The following is a 20,381-nucleotide window of genomic DNA, read 5'->3' as shown; positions in this document are numbered from 1 at the left end:
CCACATTGCTTCTGCCTCAATCTCTATTAATTGTTTCAGTTCTTTTGCATCATTTTAGACCATTTCTAAATCCATTATATGTTAACACAAACTGCATTCACATGCTCAAAGACAGTTTCTCAGCATACAACTTTGCCATTTTGCCACTGTTTTTACTTGATGCTTGAGGGACTTTTAACACCAGCATGAGTGAAGCAGGAGCTACAAGGCAACATCAAACAAGTTCTGCATGGGTCTTGAGCCAGGGTGCATGCCAGGCATGCTTTGAAGAGCCATTGCTCACAAAGAATGTGGTTCAGAGAGATTTGTGTTTGACAGGTTGAAGGTCACCACCAGCATGTGGGTCAGGTCAGCCCCACAGCATCCTCAGATGTGTGTCTGGAGCAGGAAGATCTCATACTGTCCCTTCCAAGTTCTCCTTCCTACCTTGAGCTGCACCTCAAGGTTTTGGGCTTGCTTCCCATGGATGAGGCAACTCCAAGGCCCACACTCAGCAGCTGTCAAGGGCAGGTGCCTCCAGCCCAGCCACCACCTTTCTGGCTTTGTCCTTCCCTTTGAATGCCCACTGAACCTCCTTTCCCACACGCCAAACTCATCACATGTGCATTCACCACTCCAGAACAAACGATGTGAAATGAAGGTGCAGTCTTGCAGTAACAATCACATTAACTATTTATTCTGCTGAGGCAAATGATGAGTCAAGAGCAGCTTTTCAGACATGGAAGAACTCCTAGTTTCTACTGCCAAAATTATTTTCCCAACACGGCTTGTCTTCCACAAAGTGACTTGACCCAAAGGTGTTTGCACCCATGACCAGGTGTGACCCAATACAAAGCAGCAACATAGTACTTGACATTGTCTGGTGTGTAGGACTTGGAGAGAAGAAAGATGAAAACAGACACGTGATGCTGATAAGAATTTCTTTTTATGTTATTCCAATAAAAAATACATTCATACAGAAATATAACAATCTTGCAAAAAACAATTTCAAATAAAATCTTGTAAAACAAAATTTTTACAAAAATCTTACAAAGAGATTCTTTAGATAACAGGGTGCTTCAAAAACAAAAAAGAAATTTCACTAATAGAAACTTTTTCTTCTTAAATTTCAAGCAAAAATGTTTTATTTTTTTTTATTTTTCAGCTTGATTGAGGCTCAGTTATCACCTGAACAAAATGTACTTGCTTATTAAGAAAATTACAGGCATTTGACATATGGCACACAGCCCCACCCCATCCACACAAGTCTGATGGTATTTCACAATTGAGACAAGCCAGTGCAAGTTTTTTTTTTGTTTGTTTGTTTGTTTTTGTTTGTTTGTTTGGGGTTGGTTTGTTTGTTTTTAATTTTTTAAAATTTCTTGTTTATCAGAGTTACGGCTAAGCCAAGGACAATGCAAACAAGGAGTTAAAAATACAACAAAACCCAATTGTAAATAGAAATCCATTTTCTGGAAATTTGTTTCTGTTTGGGGGAAGAAAAAAAAGTGCATTTTCAGGCAATTTAAACCAAAAATGAAATGAGAATGATTTAAGCCTGTGTGTTCCATAGAACCAGATCACTTGCATATACTTTTTTTAAACCACTTATCTACATACATTTCCAGGAAGATATACCAAAATATTAGCAGAGTAAGCAAGACTGATAATTAATAGTAAAAGAAACAGGTCACATGTTTCATTGCATCAACTGTAGTGAGCTGGTTTAAAAAAAACAAAACAAAACAAAACAAAACTGGTTTTGGACAGACTATTCCTACTCTAGGAAAAAACAGTCTTTATTTTAGCTGAACTATGTAAAATTAGAGCTTAACCACCACAACGACTAGCTCACTCACAGGTCCTCCAGTAAGCTGGAAGGCCAAAACCCGAGTGCACTTCTTCTGCACACAGCTAATATTCTTTTAGCATGCCAAAATTCAGTTCATATCATTCTTAAATGGCCACAGATACGCTATTCCAGACAACCTAATAACTACAAAACACAGTCAGCAGTCTGAGAAGGACTGAATGCCAACAAAGCCTTTAGCATACCATGAAGCTAAAGGTAAAGCCTCTAAAAATGCTAGATTTTAATTAACTGTATCTTTCATTTCTTTGTCACCTTAATGACCATATTGCAGGGAGGAAGGGAGAAGAGGAAATATTTTGATGGGCTGTGGCATTTTCTAGCTATGTGTTCTAATTCTTTTCCTTTTAAAAAAAATATTTATATATTATCTATATATATACACACATACACAGACTGTACACACAAATATACATACACAATTATTTTTCTGCCCACTTTTAAAAAAAAAGTAATATAGTTTCTTTCTGTATGACCAACAGATAGCTAGATATATAGATGTGAAACTTGTGCCTTTTAAGCAAATACATCTTTTAATACTTCTGTATCTTTAATATGTATGAAAACTTGACATATTAAGTACAGTTGGGGTGTGTATATACACAGTTGTTGTGCAAGGTCAATATAAAAAAAGTCTCAAGGTGGCAGAACTGGTCAGGTATTCAATTGGCATATGCATTATACTGTAACACAGTCAAATTGTCTAAGTTAAACAAATACTGTACTGACATGAATGACTTTTCTCTATATTTGTCTTTGTGAAGGAGGACCCTGGAAGTAACCTTTTTTTCCCCTCATATTATACATTTGATACAGTACAATGCCAGGTGAAAAGAGAGCCTTAATAAAGCATGCATCACCCATACCCCTGTATAAGACCCCCTGCAAGAGAAGGTCACTTGCATAAGGCACCATTATTAAGGTCAACAGTGCATTAACAGCTAGAAAACCAGAAGTTAGTCCTCAAGGCATAAATAAGAGAAAAATTAGCTGCATGAGAAAAATCAGTTTCTAACCAATAGTGGTTTTATCCACCCAACAAAAAAATTATTCATGTTCCATACATTATGTAACATTAGACCAATTGTATTTTAGCTGCTCTTAACTGGAATCAAAACTGCAGTCCTGATTAAAGAATGGAAAAGCATATAGTTCCCCAGAACCATGCAATAACCTTTGTATTATAATGAAAAGTTATAGTTGTGTTACATTTGTAAATACACAGCTTATACAATGGATTACAAATGAGCTCTGTAGCAAGTAAAACAAGCTACTTGACACATTGCACGTTTAATAGCTGCACCAGACACCTAAAGCTCCTCTCACACAGGAACAGGGAGGTTCCCCATTTCCATTCTGGCATCCTGACTCTTTTTATTCCCCCCTTTCCCCCTCTCAGGTTTTCCCTCTAAAAAGGTGCAGACACCCCTCCCCCCACCCCTTGGAAATGATTGGTGGTCGTCCCATCTCACGAGATATTCCTCACATACAAGACATTCAGACTATTTTTTTTCTCTTACAGTTATAAAACAACCACAAGAAAAAAAATGTGCCTCAGCATACAGTCATCAAGAGATCCTCATCGCATACAGTCGCCCAATCATTAACATTCTCAGTGCACATGCTCACGGCAAAGGCTTAGGAGCCACTCAGAAGGTTAGATACCAGTGTATGAGTCCAGGAAACCCCAAACATCACGCACCGCGGTTGCTATGCCGTTCTTACATGACTTATTAGCCCTCAAAAGACCTTCAAGGAAGTGAGGTCCTGGAGGCAACTGGGTAGGGTGCAAAATGGCATGCTTTGGCTGGAACACGCATCCCTCCGCTCAAGGCTCTTCAACCTTGACGCCTCTTAGCCCGCAGGATTCACCTCTTGACCCATTCAGAGGTGTCTCTTCATGTGAAGGGCCAGGTGGTCAGACCTGGAAAAACACCTGCAAGGCAAGAGCGAGGCTGCGCGTTAGCCCACGGCTGCCGGAACGCAACGCGCAGCTGAGGCACCTCCCCTTGCTCTGCTGCTCCAAAACACAACTGGTGGAGGAGGGACTTGGCATTCCTGGGCTACACAGGAGTACTCAAGGTGTCTGTGGGCACCCAGGAGCTTTGCAGATGGGTGGTAACACTGCGGACTTCTCAACATTCATCTGCAAGATCAGGCTACAAACCACTTCCCCATGATTAGTAAAATGGAAGGGTTTTTCTAGCCTAAATATGCAATAGTTCCTTAAAACTACCAGACACTGTTGTGTTCCCAAGTAATTCCTACACAAGTGAAAAGCAGCCTAGACTGGCTTTCCAACAAGCATTAAAAATAACTATTTAAAAGGGTACATTTTAACCACATACCTGTCACAGTGACTACATTTAAAAGGCTTGGCACCAGTGTGCTTTCTGAAGTGTCTGGTTAATTCATCACTTCTTGCAAAACGCCACTCACACCCTTCCCATGAACATCTGTAAGGCTTTTCCCCTACAAAGAAAGCAGATTACATGTTAGTCATTACTTCATTCAAAGACAGGTGCTATCATTTTCTATGTAAACCTCCTTCACTCCTCCAAAGACAGACTATTTTATTTAACCTATCTGAATGCTTCAGAACACGCAAGCAAAGAAGGCTCACAAAATTCATCCACATGATTCCTGTTGTATTGCACTAAATACTTGTCTTGCTGCAACAGCACATCAAATAATCTCATTCTCACGAAAAATAATAATAATAAAAAGTGATTAAACAGGCTCCCAGGAAACAAAGGAATCCAGCCCTCTACTATTCCTGTTCATCCGTAATGGCAGGCTTACTCCCAAACAGGTACCATTCACCTCACAAAGGTGATTAAAGACAGCACAGCTAGGCTCCAAAATGCAATTAGGCTACTGTATTGCATCAAAGTCCTCTGTCACTCACTCATCTGCATAACATGCAACCTCCTTTCTGCTGAGCCACTTATTCTTGGAAAAGCCTGCATACCACTTTGAACACTGCTATTTCAGCATTCAAGAAATACCACTTCCATTCACAGGAACATTCTCAACCAGACAGCACCAGAGCACCAGTTCTGCAATACTTCTGAGCCTGGAAGCTATTTATGTCTGCTCAACTACCACAGTTTCAGGGGAAATTGGTTTTTTCTTTTGAAATAATCCTGTTTTATCTGACTTCTGTGCAACAATGGGAGCATCTGAGCTTGCTCAGACTTCCCACAAAAGCCACGAAATGCTGAGCTCATGAGTCAAAATAGAGTATTTTCCCTGAATTCTCTTTCCTACATCTTAGGGGGAAAAAATAAAAAAGCCAACCATCCATATAGGTGTTTGGATTGGTACACCAAGAACACCACGCCAGTTCCTCACATTAAGCCGTGACTACTAAGCCAAGGCACAGCTCTACACATCTAACTGCTGTCATAAAGAGATGTCAAATAATAATGCTCAAACAAGCACATCAGCAGGCTACTTCAACCATAAAATATTTATGAAAGCCCTGAAGTGTCTATCTTCCTCACTTTCTTTCCCAATAACACACAGGATAGTTATTTTTAGTTCAGGTTTCATAAAAATAAAATGCCGTTGCTCAGTAATTTGGGATCAAATTATACAGTGGATCATACATTTTTAAGTCTAATTGGGCAGATGTGTCAGAAGGACAACAACACACTGTGGCCTTCCAAGATTTTTTGCTGATAACAATGGCATGCATAAGTGTTAAATGAGTTACAAATATAGCTATACTTAATATAATCAAAGCCTTGGTATGCCTGATGAAATAGACCCTATGTGGACTAAAGCAAAAAAACAAGTTCTTACAGTAGTTAGTGATCTGACTGATTTTTAGATATACATTCCTTTTTTTAGCAAAAAAAGTCCTAGCTCACTTTTGCTTTAAAAATAACCGTCAAGAAAGGCCTGGCACCTATTTTGGCTGGACCTTTGCTCCTGAAGACCACGTGCTGCTGCAGCTTCCCAACTACTGCCTGCTTAGACGAGTGGCTCTTATTTGCTATGACAGCAGCCTAATCCACCAGCAAGTGCCCTGGCTCATGAAGAGAATGAGGAAGTGATGTTGTCCATGCTGGTAAGCCTCTGCTACTATTACATCATCTCTCCAAACCTGGGCTACCACCCAGTGACTGAGTAATGCTGTGACACCACCACCACCACGGGTATTCCCTACAGTAGCTGCCAGGTCTTAATAAGCATAGGGTTACTAACCTGTATGAGTGCGCTGATGTGCTTTCAGATGTGAACTTTTGGTGTAAACTTTCCTGCAACCGTTAAAGTGACACCTGTGAACACGCCTTCTGCCATCTGGCGAGGTGTCACCATTGGAGGGTGTACCTTTTTCTGCAGTCTTTCCAGTGGTACCGGTACGGATTTTCCCTGGTGAATGCAACTCACCCGGCGTACAATTCCATATCTGGGAAGAAGGCTCCTTGCTCAGCTCAGGAGACGAAGGGGGAGTGGAAGTGACAGATGAACTCAAGTTTCCTGAACTGGCTAAAACATCACTTATAGGGTCAGAGGTAAACTTTGTCGTGGGCGAGAGCTCCTCAGAGCTGTCTGAAGATTCGCTGCTCACATCAGAATTCAAACTGTTGGTCTCTAAGTTCTGACTAGCAAGATTGTCCTCTTTTGGGACACATGTGTTCTTCAGTTCAGATTCCTCCTTCTTCTCACGTGCCAGAATAATTTTGGTCCAGAGATCCTCTTGGCTATCAAATTTGATTTCAGATGCAGAAACATAACAGGGTTCACTCTGAAGATACCGTTCCAGCTCCAAACATGTCTAGGTGAAAGAGAAGGAAGAAAAAAAAGAGAAAAGTTACAGGCCTGCTTAAAAATAAACCAAATTACTTTACACTTCAAAAAGCATGCAGGAATGTAGTACGTTCGATTTGAGGTTTCTAGGTTCAAAACAAATTAAAGACTCCTCAAGACGTAACTAGGTGACTGTTACGATGAAAAGAAAGCAGTTTTCGAGACCTGGGCAACAGTTCAAACACACAGCTGAAGGTGCAAGTCAGCTTTGGTTTCCAAAATAGCATTCTAATGACTCAGTTAAATTATCATCACTCTCATCATAAAATCTGTGTTTTCAGCAGACTGATGTTGAAAAGGACCATAGAGAACCACAACATAAAACTACTCTTTGCTCTTGCACCTTGACTAATTTCAAGTTGTTTTGTATCTCTCTCACACAAACACGAGGCTGAAAAGACCCAACTGAACACAATGTGCTCTGACACCCAGCTAAAACCCAAACCCTGTGTCAGAAAACAAAGCCACATTTCAGCATGGCTGCAGAGCTGCTGGCCTGTCTTCTGGGGACATCAATGGAGCAGCAGACATCCTCCCATTTCCTGTGCATGAGAACACAGCACACTCGACTTTCAAAGAATGTCATTTCCAAACTCACTGGCATGCACAGCACATAATTCAAACTGCTCCCATGCATGTTCAGAGGAACATGGAGAACTTCAACAACGGAGGAGAGGGGAGGAACGAATTTCCAGAATAGAAATGTCCTGTTCTATAGGATGCAAATGGGAAATTACTCTGAGGTCCTGCTGGGAGTCCCACAATGAACAAGAACTTTATCTACTGGCCAAGAGTGCAACTGTATGAGTCATCTCTTTCTTTCTTTCTTTCACGCAATGCCAAAGGAGACTTCCTTTTAAAACCATGACCATCTGCCAAGAAAGTATTCTGCAAATGTACATGTAACAGTACATGGACAACTTCCCCCCAACCACATTCCCCTGACTCCATGAAAGAAAACAAAACAAAAAACAAAACCACCCTAAATGGGTGAAACTATGGGTTTCAATTTCATTTCACCCTGCTGACTTTCTAGCCATCTTTCAGAGAACAGAAAAAAAAGAAAAGAAAAAGAACGTGAACTGTTATGGCAACAAGCTGATGTTTCGGGATTATTCTTTCCACTATAGGAAATGATCCATATGGAAGCTTTACGCAGAAAACGGACACACCAAGTTTCCAAACCAAACACTACTTATGTTAGCAAGATCATCTTTTCCAAGCCTGGTAGCAAAACCCGGTCCCAAATTCCATACATTCCCCTCACAGCCCCTTTCCTTCTGCCCACGAGCAGAGCCGCCATGGGAGCAGCCTCCTCTCTCCCCCAGCCCTGCTCCAGTAAACTGGGTCACATGCTCTGGTCAGGCTCGGAGTGTAGGCAAAAATTGGACAGAAAAATCAGAACCACAAACAACCCCCAAAACCAAACCCACTGTTGCACACGGTATTTATGTATTTGCCTATAATTAGGGAACTGGGTTGCAGTGCTTTTAAAAACAAGAAGGGTTTCTACAGGGACAGCACAATAGGGCTTTGATTTTCCGCGAAAACAAGCAAAAAAAGCATTTATTAAGATCTTGTTAAACTTTCATATTCCCGGCTAATTTAAATTCCTCATTAGGTAGATTAGTAATGGGGAGCAGAGTGAAGCTCTCCGAGTTTAAATGCCTCTGAAGGCTACTGGGAACGAGGGCTGGCGCTTCGCCAAGAGCCCGAATGCCTGAAGGAAACTACTTAGCTCCATTTCAATCACGTACTATGGAGCTGCCGCTCTGAAAGGGGAGCGGGGGGGGAGGGAGAGGGGAGAAAAAAAAAAAAAAAAGTCATTGCATACAATTAGTAGGCATGTGAAGGTTGTAACACTTTGCATTTCAACCTTCTGGGAAAGGCTCCTTCGTCCTTCTGCAAAGCCAGCAGGTATCCGATCCGGTGACCGGGCTGCGCGGCGGCCCCGCTCCCCCGAGCCCCGCGGGGCTGTCAGACCCTGCCATCCCGCTGCCCGGATCACAGTAAAGAGAGGAAGGAGGAAAAAAAAAATGGGCAAAAAAATATGTCCATTAAAGGGAAGAAGCCTCCGTTCTTCTCCCTTCCCGGCCACGGCAATTAGCACAAGGGGATCGCTGTCATATGACTGACAACTCACGGGCTCGACAAAGCTCCCTGCGCTGGGAGCAGCCACGCTCTGTACATGTACATACACATGCACACACACAGACGTGTGTGCCGACACTCCTGGAGGGCTTTCTCCCCGTCTTCGCCAGGAACAAAAACAATAACAGTATACATTTGCAGGAAAAAAAATTAAACAAAACAACAACAACAAAAAAAACCACCAGGAAAAAAAAAAAAAAAAACACCAAAAACATAAACCCACAGCACAGGGCGCAAAGCAGCCCTTGGCCAAGGCAGGGAGCTCGGATGACAAGACCCAGCTGTGGAGTCTGGACCTGGTACAAGCGCAAAACTTTTGCCAGGACTCGGTGTGGAGCGAGCGGCGGCTCCGCGCGGCTGCGGGCGCTGACAGCCCCCGGCAGCGCCGGCGGTAAACAAGGAGAGACGGGGATGCGCAGCTCCTTCCATCCGCCTCGGGACTGTTCCCCCCAGACAGCCGTCTGCTCAAAGCCGAAACACCTGCTTCCAAACAGCTCTACACATTTGGGCTGAATTCTCCCCAAACTCCTCGCTGACACTTGGGCTTGATTTTTTTTTTTTTTGCCTTTTTTTTTTCTTTTTCTTTCTTAAATCCGCTTATCCTTTAATACGGCTTTAAAAAAAAATCCCCGACAACAACAACAACATCGACATCCTCGTTTACCTGTTGCCAATATTCCTCCAGGGACGGCAAGGCTGAGAAGTAACCCGTGTCGTGCACAATCTGGAGTTCCTGGAAGATGCTGCACATTGGGAGAACATCCATGTCTCAAGTTGCAACAACAAAGTCAGTGCTGGTTACCAAAAATACAGATGCCTCCTTTATGTGCAGGGGTTGCGGGGTGTGTGCGGGGGGGTGTCAACCTCTGCTCTCAGTTTCCAAGCCCCCCCCCCTTCCTCCAGAGATGAAAAAAAGAAGAAAAAAAAAAAAACCAAAATTGTATATATAGATATATATATTAATTCCTTGAGGAGCTCGGGGAGGAAAAAAGACCCAAAGTTTCATGCAAAGTTTAATCGCACAGCAGGGCAGGACGTCTCCCGGGGCGGGCGCGCGGCTGTCCCCCCTCCCGCGGCCGGCGGACCTGGCGCAGGAGCGGCCCCAATATTTGCAAACACGGCGCGGACTCTGCGAGCGGAGCCCCCCGCAAAACTTCCCTATTCAAAGCTCTGCCCGGCCGCGCCGCCGCCCCGCCCCCGCGCCCGCCCCCGCCCCGCGTGATCCCGGCGCGCCGCCCGCCGCCGCCGCCCAATCCCCGCCGCGCGCCCCGCGACCCGCGTGCCGATGACGTCAGAGCCGCCCAATCGCCGCGCGGCAGACATCGCGGCTCCTCCTGGCGTGACCGAGCCCGGCCGTGACGGCTCCCGCCATTGGCCCGATTCGAAATTCGCCCGCTCCTGATTGGCCGGCCCGGCGGCAGGCTATTTTTAGCAGGGTATATAAAGCGGGGAAGCAGCGGCTGCTTTTTTTTCCGAAGGGGCGGTGTGCGCGCTCGGGGCGGCCGCGCGGGGGAGGGGAGCGGAGCGGCGAGCGCGGCGCTGCCGGCGGCGGCCGCGGGGGGCGCTGCGGAGCCGGGCCGAGGCTGTGCCGGGCCTGAGCAGGGGTGTCCCGTCGTGTCCCGTCTGTCCGGGGGTAGCCGTGACCCCCCGGGCCTGAGCAGGGGTGTCTCGTCGTGTCCTGTCTGTCCGGGGGTAACCGTGACCCCCACTCGGGTCTGAGCAGGGGTGTCCCGTCGTGTCCCGTCTGTCCGGGGGTAACCGTGACCCCCACTCGGGTCTGTGCAGGGGTGTCCCGTCGTGTCCCGTCTGTCCGGGGGTAGCCGTGACCCCCACTCGGGTCTGAGCAGGGGTGTCCCGTCGTGTCCCGTCTGTCCGGGGGTACCCGTGACCCCCACTCGGGTCTGAGCAGGGGTGTCCCGTCGTGTCCCGTCTGTCCGGGTGTAGCCGTGACCCCCCGGGCCTGAGCAGGGGTGTCCCGTTGTGTCCCGTCTGACCCGGGGTAACTGTGACCCCCACTCGGGCCTGAGCAGGGGTGTCCCGTTGTGTCCCGTCTGTCCGGGGGTAACCGTGACCCCCCGGGCCTGTGCCAGGGTACCCGTGACCCCCACTCGGGTCTGTGCAGGGGTGTCCCGTTGTGTCCCGTCTGTCCGGGGGTAACCGTGACCCCTCAGGCCTGTGCCAGGGTACCCGTGACCCCCACTCGGGTCTGTGCAGGGGTGTCCTGTCTGACCCGGGGTAACCGTGACCCCCACTCGGGCCTGAGCAGGGGTGTCCCGTCTGACCGGCATAATCGTGATCCCCCCAATCCACAGCACCTTCCCCGTGAGGCTTCGAAGCAATGCCCACACGCTTTGCAGGCTCCACGTGTTGTGTTTTCCAGTGAGCAGGAGGGTTTGGATCTTTCTGTCCTTCCTTTGTCCCCTCAGGGCCAGCTGGGGAGGCCTCAGCGACACCGTGGAGGAGGAGCTGGGTCCCACAGCAGACCTGGATGATGGTCCTGGAGCTTCGCATGGAGAGAGATCTTTGCATGAGTGAATGATGTAGTGGATGCTCCTGGCCAGCACCATCCAACACTGCTTCTCCCAGTGCCACCTCAGCACAGATAGCTATTTGTGTTCATGGAGTGTCAGCTTTTTTAAGACTAGACTTGTCAATTATATGAATTCTTAATATAACTTAAGAAACTGTGGTCATTAACTTTCCAAAGGAGTGTCCAGTACATGGAACAAACAGTCCTAACGTGTTTTTGGTTTTTTTTAAAAGGACTTCTAATTTTCTGCTGATGTTTCCATCATAATCTCAGCTTTATTCTTTCTATTTCCCCACTTTTTTCTGTATCTGTTGCTGGTTGCCTACAAATGGTAGCTGAAGTGTTTAATATGTATTTCTTCTGTCTACTGTCTTCTGTGAGCTGGTGACTGCAGGTGTGAAAATGTCAGTCTACCTTTCCATCCCTGGGCCCCTCATAAACTGTTAATATGGTGATTCCTAAAACAAACAACTGGTATTCATGGTTGGTTTTCCTGTGTCTATGGAAAAAAAAAAGTGTAAGGTCAATTAGTGCATTATTTTATGTTTAGAAAAACAAGGCAGTGCTGAAAACACAAAACATCTAAGTCCAGATGATTATGCACACTTGGTTGAATCAGTAATTCTTTACTTGGTTTCACATGGCCAAACATGTAAATATATATCTGAAATTGCCTTGCAGGCAACAGATAATGCAGGTAGTTTTGTGTCTACCTGTGGCCAAAACAAGAGCCTTTTTCTGAAGAAAACTGCAGAAGGAAAAAAAAGAAAGGCCCTCTTAAGTAGATGAATTATACACCTTACTTGAGCCTACTTTTAGTTCTGTGGAGTAAAATATTTTTTGGTCTGAGATGCGGTGTGGGCTCCAGTCAAATATAACCTGGTAACATAACTCTGGGGATCATTAGTGTTTTTTAACTGCCCAGCTCCTTGTTTAGACAAGATTTTATTTTCAAACATAGTGACAGTAAATGCAACTATCTGCTCTTTCTATTTTACACTTTCCCCCTTTTTAGCTGTGTGTCATGTCAGAGAAATCTGGGCTTGTCAGAAGCTGGAGGAGGTTGGCTCTGCCCACGTGGAGTTTGAGACATAATGATCTTCTCTTGAATGGGCAGTATTTCCCAGTGAAGGACAACTGGAAGCAGCAGATGTAAATTGATGGAGGTGCAAAGGTCCTTAAATGAAATGCCTCTTTACTTTAATAAGTAAGGTTTTCTGCACTGCTGTCAGTCTGCAATTGTTTGAGTGGGATGAAGAATCCTGCTGTAGGAAAAAATGAACCAAATCAGAGAAAATTATGGCACAGATGTGACTATTGTGCAGTAAAAACTGTTTTAAGTTATATTCTGATTAAATGCTGGCTTTCATTAGACAATTATCAATGGACAAAAGAAAATTGACATATGTGTGTCTGGATAAGTTAGTTCTAGATTGCGACTGTACTAAGAAATTTTAATTTCAAGTATCGAAAAGCATCAATAGAACTAAAAGTCAAACCCAGATGAGAAAGAATGGCTAAGAATACAGAGTGAAGAAAACAGACAAAGTGTTTTTACCCAGTATGTATTTAATCAGGAATTGAAATGGTGAGTCAAAAACATGCTGTGGTTTAGGAGACTGTTCCGTGGAACACAAGCTGAAGGGAAACTACTGGCACTAACAGCAGCCATGTGGAACGAAGGGATGGTGTGTGAGTTGAAGGGAATTTATTGTAGTCTGTGGAGGATAATAAACATTAGGACAAATTTTAATAGGCGCCAAAATGAAAGAAAATGAAAGAATGAGCTAGTAAAGATACTTGAAGATATAATTTAGTCCCTAATGACTTTCTTCAAGCTATACAAAGCAGTTAAGTTTCAAATATCCATTTTATACTACTGGGATTTTTTCAGTCATGAGCCAGGATGGAATTTACCTTGAAAACCTTAAAAGAAAACATGTTCTAACTTTAAAAAAATCCAGAGCAAAATCAGTCAGTCCTCTGGGACCACACAACTTTATTTAGATGTGCCAATGAAGGACAAAGACCCTGATTTAGAGCAGAGGCCTCTTCATTTATGTATATGAAGTGTGTGTACTGACTGTATGTATTCACTGCTAGTGCGTTAGGAAGGAATACAGCTACCAAGTTCCTTGGATGATTTTCTTGTCACTGCTGTACACTTAATTCATGGTGGATGCCCTTGATTACATAGAGGTAGTCACATACTTCCAATTCTGTAAATGTTCCCTGTGTTTTTACTCTGTACGATCAATACCACTTAAAAAAGTAGTAAAAATTAGTATAAATTCTATAGGATTTCTCCAAATGTCAGAGCTTTGCCTGTGAAGTTTCACAATGGCTTTTAAGGACTGTCCACAAATTAGAGGCAGCCAATTTACCACTTTAAGGCTGCTGTTTTACAAATATGTGCAGGAATAAAAAGCCCTGTGTGCTTTTTTTTATTATTATTCCTTTCCTTTTTCTTCATTAATTTTAGTAAGGTTTTGTCTGAAAAGCTGTATTGTCACATTACATACCCCACCACTTCTCCGTATTAACTGCTTTTGTCAGGAATGGTAGACTGTTCCTGGAAAATCTGCTCTCCAAAGTAGCAGGTGACAGACGGTGTTTTCCAGGTGGGCTGAGCTCCACATGAGGCAGGGGGAGCACCTGTTCTGTTCTTAGAATATTCATGCATTTTTTAGAGGACACATCAAGTTGGTCTACATTGTATTCAGTGCTGAGAGTAAGAGGAGGAGAAGACTTCCTGAAAATGGTTCATGTACAGCCAGATGCAGGGAGGTTAGATGAAATAGGCAGGAATCAATAGCTTTTGGTTTGATTAGGATGAATGGACTTTATTTGGGATAAAAAGAGAGAGAGGGCATCAATTGCATGAAAACATTGTCAGATAGCACAGAACACTACTTGAAACTATCTGCTTCCAAGGTGGCAAGCTGCTAAATCGAAAACTAGTATGCAATGTGATTCTACCACAGATAAAGTAAATGCTCTTTGAGGATATATAAATAGAGCTGTAATGAGTAGGCAAGCAAGTGGGGTGATTCCTGACCTGTCACTCTGGCAGAGTTAAAGACTTACATTTCAGACCATAAACTAGACTAAAACTAGAAAAAGGTACATTAATTTCAAAGACATAATCGTAAAAATATGGTAAGGAAAATTTTGGTAAATGTGACCTGAACTTGTTCAGTAGACAGGAAACAGGAGAGGTGATGTGTTTCCCTACAAATATTGGTAAAAAATTAACCAGAATGGAGGGGAAGAAATGGTTGTCATTAGCTAATGTGAACAGAACATGAATCAATGGCCCCCAACTGAGTCAGAGGTGGTGTGTTGTATGGTTTTTGTCATTCTGATTAATTTTTTTTTTTTTTTTCTCTTCAGACAGAACCCACAGCCATGTAATTTCTACAGTTTACCTGCTACAGAGCCTTGTAGTTCATGCTTTTAAACTCCTGTTTTCACTTTGGTTCTCCTAGATGTGCCTAAACAGTCAATGAGAATATAGCTCACTGGTCTGTGATTCCCGTCAGCACCCAGAAGCAGCATGAGAGTAAAAAGTGTCAACAGATGATCCTTTTTCAGGCAGATGTATTGAAGAATGTCTTCCTTAAGTGTCCTTAATTGCCTCACCTTGAAGGCAATTACATTTTCCATTTCCATAACTGGCACTGGAAAGGTGATTCTGTCTCTCGCTGCTGTAGTTACGAGTGACGATCCTGTAGTGACCTAGTTGCAAACAGGTTATTAAATCTGTTTTCTCACGTACCCATGTTGTCTTTATGTTTTAAATAAGTCTTTTTTTCCTCCCTGATGCTTAGCTGCTGGACATATTTATGAACAAAACATCCATTCACTTTTCAGCTCTTTCTTCTGTTACTGTATTAGGACAGAATTAGACCTTGTTTCCACAAGAGGCTCAGTTTAGCAGTCTGCTTAATAATACACAAGAGTATTAGTAATAGGAGTTATAAGTCCTAATTGAATGGGAGTTTCATGGGTTTTAATATAAAAAATATCATGTATGGTTTTCTAAAGTATTTAAAAGCACTCATCCTGTACAGGGTAAATAAAAATCGAACTTATAAAAACTTAACTGTTTCATTTTTGTGAGATCTGAACTTTAGGATGACTGCTTTTCTATCAGTGCACAAAATCTTCCATGATGTAAAAAATCTTCTATTCTTAAAAAAACAAAAAAAAAGGTAGCCTTCCAGACCTTTCTTTGTAAATATGAGTAATCTGTTTAAAGCACACATTCTTTGCAAAGCATCTTTACGAAAAATGGGATTTAGGGTGAGCAGCCTTACAAGTAGCAAATTGGAACAACTGGGGCTTGTCTGACAAGTTCCTTGGTTGCTTTTAGGAAGTTTACTATCAATTTGCTATGATTAATGATTAAAAAAGCAGCTTGAGCTAAGGAAAAAAAAAAAAACACCTGTGTCACTGGGCATTTTTTCATTTTCATATGACCGGTTTTTAGGTTTTTTCCTACTGCTAATTAGTGAGCATTATTTAACAGAGTATTAAGCTGGGGACTTAATTCAGAACAATTTTGGAAGCTGTGAGAAAAGGAACCCAATAAGAACCAGTCATTTTGTGAAGCGAGAGACTGGAGGACTAATGATTGTTAAAAATAGCTGGGCTGTCTCACTAGCTGCTTGTAAGGCTTAGTAAAGGTACATAGAATTAGATTGTAGCTGCAAACTTTAATAGGAGAATGCAAGGAAGTATTTCTAAGCAGTGATGCCAATTAGACACAGGGCTGGCTGGCTGGGGTGGTTGTGAAACTGCCTTTTCTGGGAATTAGTCATGGCAAGACTAGACAAGGAGTTGTGTGGAAGCCTCAGCCAAGAACGACAGACCTTTGCTTGGAGTGAACTGCATGGCCCAGGATAGCTTTTCCAGCTTATATCGTCCCTGCTCTGACTTCATGTGAAGTGCATTGTATGGGTTGTAAGTTTTGTAAAGGGTTTTAAGGGTTTCTCTATGGCACAGTACTCCTTTCTGTGGTGAATGGGAGGGAAAAAAAATGCCTATTGCTGTATCAATAGGGAGCTTTTCTCTTAACAGGCTATGGGATGAACCTTTTGCCCCTGGCAACTTGATTTTTCATGGCACAGGAGAGCAATCTCATTGTGTCGCTCCTTATGAGAAGTGGGAGTCAGTGCTGATTCACCCTCCCCCTCCATTAACTGCGAAATCAGATACAGGGTCTGATAGGCACATGTCCATACATACATATTTGAGAGCAAAATGAACTGTGGCCTTCTTTGGGACACGAGGAAATAAACACAGTCATTAAAGAGTCAGCACCGTTACCACGTAGTGAACCTTTACTCACTGTTCCCACCTATTGTTATTTGAAATACCCCATTTCCTGTTTTCTGTAACTGTTGCCAATGGTCAGGATTCAGATCTCATTCACATCAGCGTAACTCTGGTAGCTTTGGGACATCGACAGGGAAAAGGAAGTGAAAAGCAAGTGACTATGATGAAATAACCCTGAGTTTCCAGTGAAGTGCTCAGGGTTTAGTCCCAGTCAGTGCCAGAGCTCAGCCTGGCATGTAGGAATTCAGGGAAATTGCTGTTTGCTGTGTAAGCCCCGGTCAATACACTCACACTGTTGTCATTACTGCTATTGTGCGCTAGGATGACAGCAAAAATAAAATGAAAATACTTACTCTGTACATATCTGAGATGAACGGACATATATAACATATAAACACACATAATAGCTAGTTATTTCTTCATTCATGGAGGCTTCTTGGGTCTTCATTATGAGATTATGAAGTCATAAGAAAATTTGAAATGATGGTGTAAAAAGTATTTTTCCTGAGTTTTTATATTTCAGCCTGGTTAGGGAAAAAAGAAGCAAAATCAAGCCCCCCCCCCCCCCCCCCCTCCAAAGCTCCCCCCCAAAAAAAGCCAAAACAAAAAACACCAACTGACCAAACAAACAAGCAAACAAACAAAACCCAAACAAAAACCCAACCAAAAAAATCCCCCACCCTTTGTTCAAAGTGTGGGAGAAAGGATTTTTATCTGAATTCCATAACAAGGAAGCAGAAACACACACATAACTGAAGGATCAGACCCACAAAGACACCTCTTAACTCTCAGTCATTTTTCTCTGCACAGAAATTTATTGGAAATGTAAATGCCAGTAAAGCATTGTGAGTTCTTGGCTAGTATTATCTCTGGTTCTCAGTTCCCTAGCTATACAGAAAGGATACTACTTCCTTCCTTCATTCTATGCCAAATGTAAGCTCTGGCCCAAAATCACAAGAGAGATTAGGGCAGAGCCAAGAAATTAAATCAGATCTTCTGAGTCCTAATCCAGGCTTGATATCATAAACTCATCTTTCATTTGCTTTTGAATAACAACCAAAGTGTTAACCTTATTCCTATACATTTGCAACATGATGGAGTTCTTATCTGTGGTGGTCATTGTGTATCCTGCTGGCAATTTCACAGCCTTTTAAAGCTTTTTCCTCCTGAATACTTTTTTCCTTTCCCCAGGAGATAGGCAGCTTCCTTCAAGACTTCCCCAACAAAACTTGCCTGTCTTATTTGGTGGTGTGTGCTGTGTGATCTTCACCTGGTGCAGAAATCATCTATGATTATTTTTTAATTACATGTCGATGTACTCTGTCATTCTTACCTGCTATTTGCATCTAATCACTCTCCCTCAAAAATACGTAAACTTTTTTTTAGAAGATGTTCTAGAATTTTTTGTCAAATGAAAATGTTTTGCTTTAAATGAGCCCTTTTTTGAGTTTAAATGCTCAAGGCAACTTGTTTTTTTCAAACAAACAATTAAGTTAGTAAACATACCGAGAAGCAAAAATCTTTCTTGCTTGATCTTTTCTATTTTCTTGCAGTTTAGGAAATTTATTTGAGTGGGGATTTTTTAAAATCTCATTTGGCATTCATTTGGAAATCATGAATTTTAGAGACATGATAGAAATCAAAAGTTGTTTTCAAAGCAAATACATTATCTTGTTCTAACTGGAAGGAGAAAATTTTTAACCAGATGATATTTTTAATATCATCTGATTTAATAGGCAATCACACTTTTGTTTTATAGAATGCTGATGGTACCTTTGACATAATTGTGTGTATATATTGTAAATTTGAATATAAATGTTCTAATTTTAATAGAAGTAAGAAGTGCTTTCTCATTCTTTTTAAATGTCGTCATTATGAATGTCTTCAGTATGGTAAAACCTTTAAGTGTTTTTCTCGTTTTTTGGGTCTTGTCCACTGAGAAACTAATCCATGAAAATGAACGTGGAAATAATTTGATCAAAACATTACACACATGAAAATTATTAGACACCCATCCTGCACATATGAGTTGCTAAACATTTACTCAGTGGTAACCCAAACTATGCAATAGTCAAGCAAATTGATATAAGATGCTGTGGTGGTTTTGCACTACACTATGCCTACAGAAGCAGTCATGCTAGGAGAAAAGCATGAAAATTATACTTTTGTAATTATTATTCTTCATTGCCTATATTGTGATAACACCTAAATGCATCATCAGTGCTGAATGCTGTTGGGCTACATGTGGAAAAAACAAACACTAAGTGACAGTCCCATCCCAAAAGGATTAGTTAAACATGATTTTAATTAGGACTGATTGGTCCCTTTACAGAGTGTATTTCTGCCACTAACTATTTCAACATACAACATATTAATTACAACTGCATTTTCCCCAGTTTCATGGATAGCTGAATCTCAGGGATGTCATTAGGGGCAGGATGTAACATGGCAATTTCCCATCTTTCAAGGGGTCCCAGCTGAGCTGAGTCAGGTAACATTGGGAATGGAAAGGAGGAGTAGGAAGGAGCTGGCCCTGCCACTGCCTGAGTTGGTGATGCTCTGTGTTGCTGTATCTGAATGCTTGGCTTTTGATGAGAACTGCTGGACTCATGAGCTGTCTTGGAGGCCTCATGGTGCTAGCCAAATTGTAAATACATCCACAGAGCCAATCTCTTGCCTGTTTTTGGAAAAAAGATAACAAAGCAGGGTAAAAGGGAGCTACACTTTTCCAAATTTGCAGAGTAGGAGATCTGAAGCACCAAAAGTTTGTCTACACAGAGATTTACACTGCTGTGAGATTCTCAGTGGAAACGTTTCCTGCTCACTGACAAGCAGTATCTGTGTCCAGATGAACAGATGGCTTTTGCTTCCCTGTGACTCATGGTTGTTACAGGATGGGAAAGTCCTCTGAAGTAAGAGCTTTGGGGGTTTCTATCCTTTGCTCCTTTGTGCTGTTGCTGGGCCCAAAGCACTATGGAATTGCTCTCTCGCTTTTGGCTGATGTTCATAGTGTTATTTTTTAGTGATATGGGCAGCAAGTGTTGAAAAGGCCATGTTTCTTTTAGGGAGGTTGTCTCATCATTTGAAAGGGGATATTCCTCAACATGATCACAGGGGAGAAGTTGTAGAAGGAAAAAGAATAACTAGTCAGAGTGTTGTGGAAAGCAGTGAGGAAAGTGAAACACAAAAATGTTGGGCATTCTCCTTGTTCAAAGATGAATAAAAACTTCTTATCTGAATGTTTAAAGACATGAGCACACAATGGTGCATGTGTACAGATAATTAAAATACCATCAATTCCCCACCTCCAGGAACTGTAACTCAGAGCATGTTGTGTCTTGGCACTTTTGTAAAGTATCAGACAATGTTATAGATGCTTCACAAATTAAAATGACACAAAAAAAAAAAATATAAATGCAATTAAATGTAAATAAGGTCTCCTGGATGTTTTTCTGAAATAGAAACACTGCTTGCTCAAGTAAAAGTCCTTTTAATCCAGTAGCTTTCTATCTTCCCAAATCCCTGTGGGATGAAAAGATGAGCCTTGCGGCATGCTTGGAAGGTTAATGAATGTGGACTCTAAACACAGTCTCAGGAAATATTTCATATTGAAAATATGTTATAGAAAGTGTTTAAAAAAGGGCACTAGTATGAGCACTTCTGTGACTTATAAGAATAGTTCTACACAGAGAG

At 42.4% G+C, this 20,381-nt stretch overlaps 1 protein-coding gene across 1 annotated transcript; it reads right to left on the bottom strand.

Moving 5' to 3' along the window:
- Nucleotides 1-906: 906 nt before the first annotated feature.
- On the bottom strand, nucleotides 907-9,984 carry KLF6 (KLF transcription factor 6). The gene is made up of 4 exons (XM_068173806.1): nucleotides 9,483-9,984; nucleotides 6,062-6,635; nucleotides 4,198-4,321; nucleotides 907-3,785 (listed from the first exon to the last, which is right to left on the bottom strand). The coding sequence occupies exons 1-4, from the start codon at nucleotides 9,582-9,584 to the stop codon at nucleotides 3,734-3,736; spliced, it is 852 nt and encodes a 283-aa protein (XP_068029907.1). The 5' UTR covers nucleotides 9,585-9,984; the 3' UTR covers nucleotides 907-3,733.
- Nucleotides 9,985-20,381: the final 10,397 nt, after the last annotated feature.

The sequence above is a fragment of the Anomalospiza imberbis genome, chromosome 1, assembly GCF_031753505.1.
Source record: "Anomalospiza imberbis isolate Cuckoo-Finch-1a 21T00152 chromosome 1, ASM3175350v1, whole genome shotgun sequence".
NCBI classification, from domain to species: Eukaryota; Metazoa; Chordata; class Aves; order Passeriformes; family Viduidae; genus Anomalospiza; species Anomalospiza imberbis.
The sequence above is the reverse complement of the archived record's forward strand: the minus strand, read 5'-3'. Positions and strand labels throughout refer to the sequence as shown.

Excerpts from the sequence above, each read along its gene's own strand:
- KLF6 (XM_068173806.1), bottom strand. The coding sequence starts at position 9,584 with ATGGATGTTCTCCCAATGTGCAGCATCTTCCAGGAACTCCAGATTGTG. Across the intron at positions 4,322-6,061 it reads ACATCAGCGCACTCATACAG|GGGAAAAGCCTTACAGATGT; the intron begins GTTAGTAACCCT and ends CTTTCTTTGTAG. Across the intron at positions 3,786-4,197 it reads AAATGTAGTCACTGTGACAG|GTGTTTTTCCAGGTCTGACC; the intron begins GTATGTGGTTAA and ends CTTGCCTTGCAG.